General features: G+C 38.7%; 1 protein-coding gene across 1 annotated transcript in view; it reads right to left on the bottom strand.

The window, feature by feature from the left end:
- Positions 1–14,015, bottom strand: part of mst1ra (macrophage stimulating 1 receptor a) — a 29,960-nt gene that overhangs the window by 5,280 nt on the left and 10,665 nt on the right. The window contains exons 3-17 of the mRNA XM_053636228.1: positions 11,981–12,151; positions 11,753–11,878; positions 11,124–11,294; positions 8,023–8,183; positions 7,590–7,725; positions 7,261–7,397; positions 7,002–7,178; positions 4,938–5,031; positions 4,646–4,855; positions 4,345–4,491; positions 3,602–3,755; positions 3,142–3,219; positions 2,577–2,783; positions 2,345–2,425; positions 1,670–1,851 (exon numbers count right to left, since the gene is read on the bottom strand). Of these exons, the coding sequence (XP_053492203.1) occupies positions 1,670–1,851; positions 2,345–2,425; positions 2,577–2,783; positions 3,142–3,219; positions 3,602–3,755; positions 4,345–4,491; positions 4,646–4,855; positions 4,938–5,031; positions 7,002–7,178; positions 7,261–7,397; positions 7,590–7,725; positions 8,023–8,183; positions 11,124–11,294; positions 11,753–11,878; positions 11,981–12,151 (2,232 nt within the window). The remainder of the gene's footprint in view (positions 1–1,669; positions 1,852–2,344; positions 2,426–2,576; positions 2,784–3,141; positions 3,220–3,601; positions 3,756–4,344; positions 4,492–4,645; positions 4,856–4,937; positions 5,032–7,001; positions 7,179–7,260; positions 7,398–7,589; positions 7,726–8,022; positions 8,184–11,123; positions 11,295–11,752; positions 11,879–11,980; positions 12,152–14,015) is intronic.

Raw genomic sequence — 14,015 nt, 5'->3', positions numbered from 1 at the left:
TTAATTGCTTGAACTTGAATCAAATGCTTGGGGTAGCCTTTCACAAGCTTCTCACAATACAAAAAAAAAAAAAAGAAAAAAAAGAAGAAGAATTTTTGCATATTCCTCCTGACATGACTCAGTCATGTTTGTGAGCCTCCTTGCTCAAATGTGCTTTTTCAGTACAGTCCACACATGTTCAATGGGATTTAGGTCAGTGCTTTGTGGAGGCCACTCTGTTGTCTTAAACCATTTTGTTACAACTTTTTTTTTACAGTATTTTTTCAGGATAATCCTCCTTCCTCATGATGCCATCTCCCGTTTCAGCAAAACATCCCCACAACATGATGCTGCCACCCCCATACTTCACAGTTCGTATAGTGTGCTACAGATCTTCCTCCATAAATAGTGTTGACCACTGTTGGGCCCTTGAGCAAGGCCCTTAACCCTCTCTGCTCCAGGGGCGCTGTATCATGGCTGACACCAGTGCTCAGACCCCAACTTCCTAACATGCTGGGGTATGTGAAGAAAAGAATTTCACTGTGCTCTAATGTATATGTGACCAATAAAGACTCGTTATCATTATCACTATCGCCAAACTGGTTAGTTTATATCATCTGACTAGAAGACACTCCTCCAAAAAGCTGATGATCACTTGAAAACTTCAGTCTGGTTTTTTATGCCAACCTTAGCAAAGGGACTTATTCCTTACACAACAGCCTTTCAGGCCATGGCAATGTAGGACTCTCTGGTAGATGTACATACTTTGATGCCTGATGCCACTAGCTTCTTCACCAGTTCCCTTGTTGTTCTCTTGGAGTTCAATTGAACATACCGTTTATCCCTGGGAGTATCCTTCCTTCCCGCACAATGCAGTATATGTCTGGTCCCAAGATTTTTATATTTGCATACTATTTCTTTTAAAGATGCTAATGGTACCTTCCGTTGTTTGGAAATTACTCCTAACGTGGGAGAGAACTTGTGGAGGTCTACAATTCTTGGAGGTCTTGTTTGAGTGGCTTGGATTTACCCATGGTATCAAGGGTAAAAAGGCACTAGGTCATTTTACAGCCACAGGTGCACTCCCAATTAATCCCTAATTATGACAGTTGGCCAATCAAAAGTTTCTACAAGACATTACATCAATTGCTGGAATCTTCCAGACTGTTTAAAGAGAAAGTTAACTTGGTGTACCTTTGGTAAACTTTTAACCCATTGGAATTATGATATAGTGAATTTAAACTGAAGTAAATCTGTCTTTAATCCATCGTTTTAACATTACCTCTGATGTTAACAAAGTACATGCCATAATTGACTTGCCAAAAGAAATGTATGGTAACATGAAATGTGTGGAGTTGTAAACGTTTGGCTTCAACTGTATCTCAACCAGATGTAAAGGTATAGCAATTTAAGAGTGGAAAAAGGAGAAATTCTAGAAGAGACACATGAAACACATTCACATTTTAGGGATCCTTTGAAGGCAGGAATGTGTGGGATCAAATAATAACTGGAGGACATGTATCGGGGACTTAAATAAATGTTCATAGGTTGTAACACATGCATACCACTTGCTTCAACTTAAAGCTACCTGTGCATGCTGTTAATTTACATTCTTACTGTCCATGGATTGGAGAACTACAGCTGGGCTGAAGAAGTAAAAAATAATCATTTAAAAGCTTGCCATCCCTACCCTTTCTTTAGAGCGGATAAAGTGCCGGAGGTCTCCGTGTTTCATGTATGGCAGGACCACAAGAGGAAGGCCATCAGCAGGTAACAGGATTCCAAGCAATGAGAGAACATGAGGGTGGTGAAAGGCTTTCATAAGGATGCCCTCTTTCAAGAAGAGCTCCACCTCCTCCACATCTGTAATCCCTGTCAGTACAGAGCAAAATCCCTTATACCCCGTACATTATCACTGATCAAGCTATCATCAGTTATCAACAACTAAAAATAAACTTTTACTTGGTTGATATTTATACATTTATAAGATTGATAAGAGGGCAGTGTTAGCTCAGTGGTCTACTGCTCAGAAGGTCATGAGTTCAAACTCCAGCACTGTCAAGCTGCCTTTGAGCAATGCTGTTAACCCTCAATTACTCAGATGTATGAATGAGATAAATGTAAGTCGTTCTGGATAAGGTTGTCTAACAAATAACATAAATGTAAATAAATCAGTAACGGATTTATTACCTTAAATTGTGTATTACTGTTGTTACCTAATTCAGCAAATAAGAAAATTTGTTTTCTTCATGTGTATTATATTGATTAGTATTATAGAAGTGAACGATTTTGAAACCTACTGTAAAACTAATACAAAAAATATAGTTATGGATCATCTGAAGCCGTAAGGTCTGAATTCACTCACTGTTTAATGACTTCACTGCACAGTGAATTTCATGGTTCTCGTTATCTTTAAGGTGGCCATGATAAACTGTTCCAAAATGACCTGCAGATATCAGAGAAATAAAGAGATGGGAAAGGATGTCAAAAGAACATTTAGCATGACAGAAAACTGAAAAAGAATGATGAATCAATACAGTTAGATAAACTGGGGAGAGAGGTCCTAAAATGTTACATACAGATATGTAGACATGTACCTTTCCCAATGATGTCATCCTGCTGAATACTCAGCTGCTCAGGAGAGATCAGCACATCCTTTACCTCCTCCAGCAGCTCAGGCCGCAGGGCTGACAGGGATATGGTCTGAGTTGACACCAGAGGAATAGCAGCAGGGTCTACACCACTGGCATACACCAACCCGTTGAATGCCATGCCCGATCCACGCAAGGTACCAAAGGAGAACTCTACATGGCAGAAGAAACTGTTAACTTCTAAAGTTATGGCTGTAGTCCTCATGTACTGATATTTGTGCTAACGTATATACTAAATCTTAAAATGACAATGTAATGTACTGTTTAAAATTCTAACGTTTCTAACAGTTATTTTAATCATATGTTTGGCAATTTTATTCCACCTTACTCTCATGCCAAAGTGATCCTAACATATTGTATCATTATAAAATCTTTTTGAAAATGATGAGAAATATACTTTTTAGCATTGTGTCAGAATCATGTTCAATTGACTATGAATTCATTATTCACTATGAAATCTAGCAAGTTGTAGCTGAGATCTGAATGACCATCATAATAATGTCTGCTTTACCTCGTCTGTAGTCTCCCTCAGGTGAAATTTCCCCAATGTGAGAGGAATACCTTGACAACCGCTGCTCTGCCTGCATAGCTACAAGTTTTTATATTCTAATTAATATTATCATTATTTATTTGTATAGGTTTGTTATATTTCAATTATTACGTGAAAAAGTTACAAGGCAAACTTGTTAACTTGACTAACAATAACTCCAGCTAGCTGATTTCATTCACTGATTGAAATTTTATGTCAACATTAACTTTTAAATGCATATCTTGGGTCACATGCATATGACCAAAGCAAAAAAAATCGATTTTTTAACATTTTTATATTGGATGGCTAAAAAGCCATACAATTAATAATAACAAAACATGCTCAGAAGATTATTTAACATCATGCAGTAATCACAAGTATGCTGCAGATCCATACATAATTCACCTAAAATCATTAGTAGTTACCAACTCTATAGCCGCACCTTTCTTCCTCTTGCGCAGATGGGTCATTACTATGAATGCGAAAGCAGCCCCTACTGCCAGTGCTGTAAGAATACCCAACACGATGCCAACATGGAGGTTGCTGCTGGAATATATCACCCGGCCAACTTCATATATCTCCCCGTTCACTGACACCTGGGATGACGAGAACAATTATTTTAGAATGAAATAGTAATGTGTTTTTACTTTGGGTTGAATTCAACTGAATGAAAGTAACATGAATCAAGCTAACCATTATGTTCTGTACAGACTGATCCAATTGGTGCAATTTCAGTTACTAACTACTTACTTGACTTTACCGTACTAAAAGAAGAACAATATTGAAAAGTCGTTTTCCAACATGACACTTCATATGCTTCGTTCAGTTTCTCTATTGAATACTTAAATCATTGTGAAGGTTAGAAAATTACTCAAATGGATGAAACATGAATCTAACAAGTGCTGTTTAGTCCCGATCATATGATCATCTATAATTTGCACATATACCTGCTATAGGAAGATGCCCATGTATGTGAAGGGGATTTATATGTCTATTTCCATACATACTGTTTACATTACTAATACTTTGGTTATTACATTTCATATTGTAAACTCTTACAACTGCACTACTGTACAATTAATAGATATGGCCTAAGTCAGTGGGACATCTGTTGCTAAACAGTGAAGAGAGGATTAAAGCTAAATACAGCAGAAGACTAATAGCAGTTTAAGTTGGTTCTCTCACCCTGACTGGTGCCCCCTCTTTGGGGATCTGAATATTTTTAGGGATTCTGCAGAAGATTTCATTTTCCCGAACATGAGCATTGCAGTTCATGCCGTTTATTGTCATGATGATGTCCATGCAATGGCTCACCCTATACAGTCTCTCGTGCTGAGGTCAATAACAACAATCATATTCAGTCATAAGCACTCTTAACAAATAATGGACATGACATTATTCATTACTACAATATACAAACTTGTGCGATTGCTGCCTAATTTAACAAACATTCATAAACAGAAAATAGATGCAAATGGAGACACACATGCAGTGAGACTCTGTCCGTCCCAGGTTCAAGATGAAGCACGTTGTCATCATGTTCAAAGGGGATAGGCTTGCCATTGGGGTAGCAGAAAAAAGGCAGTGAAATAAGATTTTTAGCTCCATCCATGTCCACTGAGAGGACACCACTTGAATCCTCACATGCTGGACTCACACACTCCATCTGCGTTGGGCTCACAGGACCCACACACACCTGAGGGATTTCAGCTGAGTCAATATTGGTGGCAGCATACACAGAACATTATGTAAAACAGGCAATGTGCTAAAACACTTACACTTTGGACAGGATTCGAGTTATTGGGTTTGTAATAAATTGTAGTCTGGGATGCGGTGTCCAGATTTTCCCCCAGTATGATGATTTTGGAACCTCTGCATAAGACAGACAAAAACATATTTAAGAACCTAAAACTCTATGCATTTCAGAGGGCTACTTGATACACTTTTGTGTACACCTGACCACCACAATGATGTGTGGTTCTTCCCCCAAGCTGTTGCCATAAAGTTGGAAGCACACAATTGTATGGAATGTCTTTGTATGCCGAGGTCCATAAAGACACAGTTTGCCAAGGTTGGATTGGCAGAATGCAAGTGGTCTGCACAGAGCCCTGACCTCCACCCCACTGAACACCTTTGGGATGAACTGGAATGCTGACTGCGAACCAGGACTTCACACCTGACATCAGTGCCCGACCTCACTAATGCTCTTGTGGCTGAATGAGCACAAATCCCCACAGCCACACTCCAAAATCTAGTGGAAATCCTTTCAGGAAGAGTGGAAGTTATTATAACCACAAAAGGAGGACTAAATCTGGAATGGGATGTTCAAAAAGCATATATGAATGTAATGGTCAAGAGAGATGCTCAAGTGTCCACATACTTTTGGCCATATATTGTACAATGTATATGATTGAAAATTGTTTTTCTACATACAGTTGCATGCCAAATTAACATTGTTACCCCTTCATGTTGTGGATCCTATGGCAACAAGTACTTATGTGCTTAAGGCTGTTTTGGTTTATGTTTTAGTCTAGTCCCCACCCCATCTTGTCATTAGTTTGTTCATCTGTTTTTAATTTGTATTTGTTTCAAGTATTTGAAACCTCTGGAGCCCTACGTCTTTACCAAATCTTACTGCAGATTGGTATCATGACGTTCTAGCCTTGTTCCTAGACTGTGTTCTGTATCTAGTTCCATGTTGTTGGTTTAGATCCTCTTTGTTAGGGGACCAAGGACCAAATGTGCTGGAATCCTATAAGTTTTTCTTATTCTTATTTTTGTTCCATAAAAGACATAGAGATGTGAAACTTGGTCAATACGTAGTACTACCTCCTGCTACTCCTCTACCCAATCAACTTAATTGGTGGTGCTATAGCTCAACATTTTTTGGCCCTATCTAGAGAACCTTGAGACCTAGCAACAAAAATATTTTTTTTTTTGTCTGAATCGGTGGTTTCCCACTTAAATTTTGAAATTATTTAGTTAACATGGGCAGTGGTGGCTTGACGGTTAAGGCTCTGGGTTACTGATTGAAAGGTTGGGGGTTCAAGCCCCAGCACTACCAAGCTGCCACTGTTGGGCCCTTGAGCAAGGTTCGTAACCCTCTTTGCTCCAGGGGCGCCATATCATGTCTGACCCTAACATGCTGGGATATGCAAAGAAAAAAGAATTTCACTGTGTTGCAATGTATATGTGACCAATATAGACTCATTATGATGTCAAACTTACTTTAGCAAAATAGTCTTTTAGATTTTTGCCATATATATTCAAAAAAAAGTAGTAAAGTATTCAGGAGAATCTGAAAATTAATCATTATGAAAAACATGACAATATTCATAAAATCTTATTTTACTCAAACAGATTTAACTAAGGACCGGTTGCATGGATTGCACAACATTGGAAAGACATACTTAGGAGAAATTCAAGCTAAAATTTGGTTTACTGCATCACAGTGTTAAACTGTAACTGGATTTTTTGATGACTGGGTTACTTCAAAAACATGGCCACCATCAGCCAGTAAGATTTCATTGGGCATTTCACATAATAAACTGAATTTACATATACAATTTATGCAAATATACAGTATAAAAGGCTCAAAATGTACATATGTGTATTTTAAGAACAGCAATATGCAGCATATGAATAGGGAATGATTAGCTATGATATCACATACATTAACACAATACACATACATACATACATACATACACACATACATACATACATATATACATGCATACATACATATATACATACATTCATACACATACACATACATACATACATACATATATACATACATACATACATACATACATACACAATGTTAATCTGGGCCTCACCTGCTGAAGCTGCAGTTAGGCTTCAGCTCTTTCACCTTAGGATTCTTCCTGTAGCTGAATTGTTTGGTTGCAAATATAACTGATTTGTCAATTAGAAGTTTCACATTCACCTCTGTCAGATCATCCACTCCCTCAGACACGAACACTACAGAGGACCAGGTCCCATTGTTGGATGTGCTGTAAAAATGCTTCAGTTCATGATAGAAGGCCAAGAGTAAGGTAAATTCCATAATCATTAACATACTGCATTACTAAAAACCTTTCAACAGGGCAGCTCTTGTCCCCCATAAAGACTGTTCTTGTTTGTCCAGCATCCAGATGTTTCCCTGACAGTGTAATCCTGGTGCCTCCAATCTTGGGCCCAAAGTTGGGACTGATATCGGTGACGACTGGTGTCTGAATATGAGATTTGTATAATACATTTTTTTAACTCAACATCTGAGACACACTGCAAGCTTTGAACAGACTCACAATCATATGAACAAGCGGTAGCACAGTGAATAAAAAAATTCAGCTAGATCTGATTTACTTTCCATTGCATTTTTGTATGGTTTGGGTTACACAGCCTTAAAAAGTCCCTCTCCTTACCACAAAACTGAATCCTTGCACGCGTGCCTGTCCAGAGATGAAGTAACCACGCTCCATTCTCTCCTCATTCACATTAATGTTAATGTCCACATTTTGCGTTACATCTGAGGACTGAGGAAGGATCCTGCATACCACCCTGAAAAGAAAAAAATTATTTTGGATTTATTGTTGTGTGTGCGTGTTTTACTTTAAAAAACAGGAAGTTCATCATAGGTTCAACTAGTTCATTTCCCCCGCCATGTTCACCTGCTGTGAACTTTTCACCTTCCTGGTTAGGGATTTTTGGTGAGACGATAGCAACAGAGCTACTAAGCCACGTGTGACTTTCACTGTTATATCCGATCTTGATACATCAGTGTTTGATTTCTTTTTTTGTATGTACATGTATGTACATGTATGTACATGTGTGTGTGTGTGTGTGTGTGCTACACACTGGGTGCTTTTACTCTTTTCTGGAATTACGATGCAGCTGGTCTGTCCCACAGTGACTTGGTGAGTAGATGTAGTGATGGCAGGTTTCATGGGAGACTGTAAATCGTAGCCACACAACGTAATCTCTGTTTCACCATCAGGTGGTGCCGTGTCTGGAAAAAACTAAACAGGCATGGTAGAAAACTGTTAAAGACAGAATAACAGATTTCGGGATAATTAAGCTGTAGTCCTCACAGCAAAATCCCTAAATAAGAGGAAACATAAACACCAAGGATTGGAATCACAATGACTATCATTGACCATCCTCTGAATTCAAGAATCAATAGCTTCAACTTTAACAACAAAAAAACTTTTATTGTCTTTATACTGTTTTATAAGAGCAACTTCAATTTTGAGCCCTGATACTATATCGCTGAACCAAATTGACTTAGCCATATGATACGATTCACTCCCACCCAACAAGAGCATGATTTTGCAATGCGATGACAACATGGTTCCACCCACTCAATAAGAGCATGAGTCTCTACTGTACCACCAAGTGAATACTTGATTCCCTTTCACTCAGTGAGAACATGATTTCTTCCCCCCAGTAAGAACAACTTTTCCCAATGAGAGCATGATTACTACCCAAGGAAAGCATGATTCCCTCCTAACCAATGAGAACATAATTCCATGCTACATAGACAGTATGATTCCAAGTGAGTTTGATTCCTGTAATCCGCACCCTTCCTAGCCAGTAACACCATAATATACAAATTCGTGGCACCCCTAATGCTGACAGTAACTGTTTTATACTATGCTAAATAGTGCCTCATCAATCGTCTAGTGGTTTAATGCAAATGCATTTTAAGTATCTACATTTATCTATGTGTGAGATGATATGATGAAAGAAGCTACAGGAACAGGACATTTCAACTTCATTGAAATTTAAATACTGTCCTCTTAAACCTGACACTTGGGAGTCAATGAAAGACAATCTTTCTTTGTGTTTCTGTCCCAAACTTAAAAATGTTGGTGCGTATTCTATAAATTTACCATTTATAAATATATCAATGGATGTGGATTTAATACTAATAATAATTACCTATGCTATGTACCATGTATTAACAGCATGATTTCTTTATGTATGAATTCATCTAATATACAGTATCTCACAAAAGTGAGTACACCCCTCACATTTTTGTAAATATTTGATTATATCTTTTAATGTGACAACACCTGAAGAAATGACACTTTGCTAGAATATAAAGTAGTGAGTGTACAGCTTGTATAACAGTGTAAATTTGCTGTCCCCTCAAAATAACTCAACACACAGCCATTAATGTCTAAACTGCTGGCAACAAAAGTGAGTACACCCCTAAGTGAAAACGTCCAAACTGGGCCCAAAATGTCAATATTTTGTGTGGCCACCATTATTTTCCAGCACTGCCTTAACCCTCTTGGGCATGGAGTTCACCAGAGTTTCACAGGTTGCCACTGGAGTCCTCTTCCACTCCTCCATGACGACATCACGGAGCTGGTGGATGTTAGAGACCTTGTGCTCCTCCACCTTCCATTTGAGGATGCCCCACAGATGCTCAATAGGGTTTAGTCCATCACCTTCACCCTCAGCTTCTTTAGCAAGGCAGTGGTCATCTTGGAGGTGTGTTTGGGATCGTTATCATGCTGGAATACTGCCCTGCGGCCCAGTCTCCAAAGGGAGGGGATCATGCTCTGCTTCAGTATGTCACAGTACATGTTGGCTTTCATGGTTCCCTCGATGAACTGTAGCTCCCCAGTGCCGGCAGCACTCATGCAGCCCCAGACCATGACGCTGACACCACCATGCTTGACTGTAGGCAAGACACACTTGTCTTTATACTCCTCACCTGGTTTCCGCCAAACACACTTGACACCATCTGAACCAAATAAGTTTTCTTGGTCTCATCAGACCACAGGACATGGTTCCAGTAATCCATGTCCTTAGTCTGCTTGTCTTCAGCAAACTATTTGCAGCTTTCTTGTGCATCATATTTAGAAGAGGCTTCCTTCTGGGACGACAGCCATGCAGACCAATTTGATGCAGTGTGAGGCATATGGTCTGAGCACTGACAGGCTGACCCCCCACCCCTTCAACCTCTGCAGCAATGCTGGCAGCACTCATACGTCTATTTCCCAAACACAACCTCTGAATATGACACTGAGCATGTGCACTCAACTTCTTTGGTCGACCATGGCGAGGCCTGTTCTGAGTGGAACCTGTCCTGTTAAACCGCTGTATGGTCTTGGCCACCGTCCTGCATCTCAGTGTCAGGGTCTTGGCAATCTTCTTATAGCCAAGGCCATCTTTATGTAGAGCAACAATTCTTTTTTTCAGATCCTCACAGAGTTCTTTGCCATGAGGTGCCATGTTGAAGTTCCAGTGACCAGTATGAGGGAGTGTGAGAGCGATGACAACAAATTGCTCCCCATTCACACCTGATACCTTGTAACACTAACAAGTCACATGACACCGGGGAGGGAAAATGGCTAATTGGGCCCAATTTGGACATTTTCACTTAGGGGTGTACTCACTTTTGTTGCCAGCAGTTTAGACATTAGTGGCTGTATGTTGATTTATTTTGAGGGGACAGCAAATTTACACTGTTACACAAGCTGTACACTCACTACTTTACATTGTAGCAAAGTGTCATTTCTTCAGTGTTGTCACATGAAAAGATTTAATCAAATATTTACAAAAATATGAGGGGTGTACTCACTTTTGTGAGATACTGTATTCAGAGTAATTAATTAAAACTAGTGTTACTTTCTTTGTATGTGTGACATGCTAATAAAAGAGCAACAAGTGTGTTAAATTAACATGAACAACCTGGTTGTTTTGACAGGCCGCTTACATGTTTTCCCAAATCCAAACAAATGCTGGATTTAAAACAACAGTCATTAGTTACCACTGCAACATCAGAATTTAAACATTTGTCCAATAAAGTCTAGCAAATTTATTATTATTGGTTTTGAACTGCTTGAGAATAAGCTGTTCACTCACGACATTCCATCTAGCAACACATTCAAAGTATTTTCATATGGCACCGAGGTGCTTCAGGTAATGTGAGAATTATGAATCACCTTGGTGATAAATGGAGGGCAGGTGTTATTACTCCACTGACCCCGGCACTCAGTCATTGTTGAGCAGACCCCGTCACACCATCCACAGCCCATAAAGCGAGGGGCCTGCATACACTTGGAACAAGTCAGCAGATGTGTGCATCCTGGTCCTTTAGGAGACACAGTCACCATCTATACCCATACAAGCACACAGAGACGACTTACTACAAACACTTACATACATTTTCGCACAGGACAAAAGACACTACATAGTAAGCAAATCTCCACTGAAGATGGAGGAAAGAGTGGGAGAGAGAATGAAAACAGGGGAAAATCTAAAGACATTAAACAGAAGTCTGCATATAAAGCAGACAAAAAAAATCGCATCCTGACCTTTACAGATATGTTTGTCACATAGATATTCAAATATCCAATTGTAAATATTTAAATCTTAGTCATTGTGCGCTGATACTTGCATGCAGGTTAATCAAATTACTTTCAAATCCTGTTAAATCAGTCAGCGTCCACAACAATAAGTATGCAAAAGAGACAGACAAAGAGAGCATGACCTTAGTTTATTATGAGGTTCTCCGTGAGTTAAGAATGCTGAGGTCACAACAGGAAAAGTGACAAAAACAGAGAAACGGCACCTTGTTTCCAACCACGAAGAGCAAAGACTCCTCAGACTGCACTGCAGCAATGCGTGACACTCTCTCTGGCTCTTCCACAAGAGAGTAGTTGGCAAACACAATAGGGCTTGACAATGTCAGAATGACCTGCATAAAAAATGAGCACTCTTAGACACAAATTAATTCACAAAGGTATGAAACATTAAATCAGAAGACTATCCATTTCTGGGGCAATGATGGCATGATCACCTGTAGTAGTCTTCCACGTTCAGTGCCAATATGTGCTATAGTGTCATTACCAATAGTGGTAACCAAAATGGAGGTGAGCAGGTCTGCTATCTGCCCACTGAAGAAGTCTGTTCTAGAGTGAGGAGTAGCCACCATGGTGGGCATAGCTTCACATTCTTGTCTGTTTCCTCGCTCCAGGGAAACATGGAAAACACAATTTTTTTAAAAAAAATCACATCACTCCCAAAAATCTAATAGCAGTTTTACTTTAGAACATATTTAATTTTTTTTTGGTGAAGAAACTCTTGCAGCAAATTGCCTTGACTATTCCCTAATGTATAAGAATTGATGATAATTACACAGTATAAAATACTTGCCCAGCCTCCCAAAATGACAACAATTCCTCCACAAATGTTATAAGTGAACTAATAAAGGGTCCTAAATATTATTTGGTGAGAAAAATGACAAATAAAACAAATATAAGATTGGCTTACAAAATTACTTATATCGTAATGCATTTTTGCTCATGATCCCATAAACAATGAGACATTTTACATGCAAGTGAACAATAATAATTTCTAATGTTTTGAATAGGTTTACATAAATTAGAAGAGTCCTGGGATAGAAAACATGGATAAATTTCACATTCAAGCCAATTGGATAGTAGCCACTAAAACAGGATGAAGCAACTACATATCAGGAAGTCTGCAGATGCCAGCTGGCCACTTTTCAAAACTTCTGGAGTCATAAACCTACTAAGGTGAGGACAGAGTGTATATAACCAATGACATTTATTTTAGGCATTGCAGTATAGGCAGTATTATGTTAAAACCATCCATGGATATGCACTGTACACTGATCAGTCATAAAATTAAAACCACTGCCTAATATTGTGTAGGTCCCAAAACAGTTCTGACCCTTCAAAGACCTCTGTGGTACACCAATCTGACAGCAATAAGTCCCGTAAGTTGTGACGTGAGGCCTCCATGGATTGGCCCTTACGCTTGCCTATTTTTCCTGCTTCCAACACACCAAATTCAAGAACTGACGGTTCACGTGCCGCCTAATATATCCCACCCCATGGTAGGTACCACTGTAACGATATAATCAAGGCTATTCACTTCACCTATCAGTGCTTTTAATTGTATGGCTGATCAGTGCATATTCACCTGTGTCATTACTATACCTTACTGTGAATGTGGTTTTGGAAATACAAATATAGAATTGTTCTTTTCATCTATGAACAGGATCATTTATTTTTTACCTTTTGTGGTATCTGCATCTTAGTAAAAGTTGGTGGTATTGTTTCTGATGTGTAAGAGACAGGGTGAGAAAAGCAGCCCTGTGTTGTGCTTGCAGTAGCAGTCACAGGAAGTACACACTGTCGCTAGAACTGCTTATTGGGCAGAAAACAAGATGTTCTGCTTACTTGTCAAACAACAGCAGCTGGAAACCAGTACTGTGTTAAATATGTACTATAAATATTGATATACGTGTAGATATCAATTTCAACATCCTGTTACTAAATTCCTTCACGTGTTCCTTTTTGGAAGGCAAATACTTCTTAATACCATATAGAATTGCATGCCTAATACAACTGTATATTATTTCTCATCTTTAAAATAAACACAGGAATTCAACCTGTTTTCAACAGCATCGGTCTAGTTGACAAATGCAACTGTATTTGATTCATAGATAAGTTTAATCGGAAGTTTAAAGATGCTTACCCTTAAATAGAGCTGTAACAAATTATTATTTTCATAATAATTCTAATATGTTGATAATATTGTTGATTACTCCCTGTGCCATTTGCAGTAACAAACTTATATCACAGATAGAATCTAACTAAATGACATAATGACCAAGGATACTTGAAATTAAAATATTTCAATAGATTGTGTTTATCTTTCTATCGTCTGATCTAAATGGTACTACATCAGTACAGCCTACACATAGACATTGCCTTACCATTAATCTTAACAAGCAAAAAAAAAAAAAACCCAAACACTACACTGGATAAACTACCACACTACTTTGACCAAACCGTATCAAATTC

The sequence above is a fragment of the Ictalurus furcatus genome, chromosome 11 (genome assembly GCF_023375685.1).
Source record: "Ictalurus furcatus strain D&B chromosome 11, Billie_1.0, whole genome shotgun sequence".
Classification (NCBI taxonomy): Eukaryota; Metazoa; Chordata; class Actinopteri; order Siluriformes; family Ictaluridae; genus Ictalurus; species Ictalurus furcatus.
The sequence above is the reverse complement of the archived record's forward strand: the minus strand, read 5'-3'. Positions and strand labels throughout refer to the sequence as shown.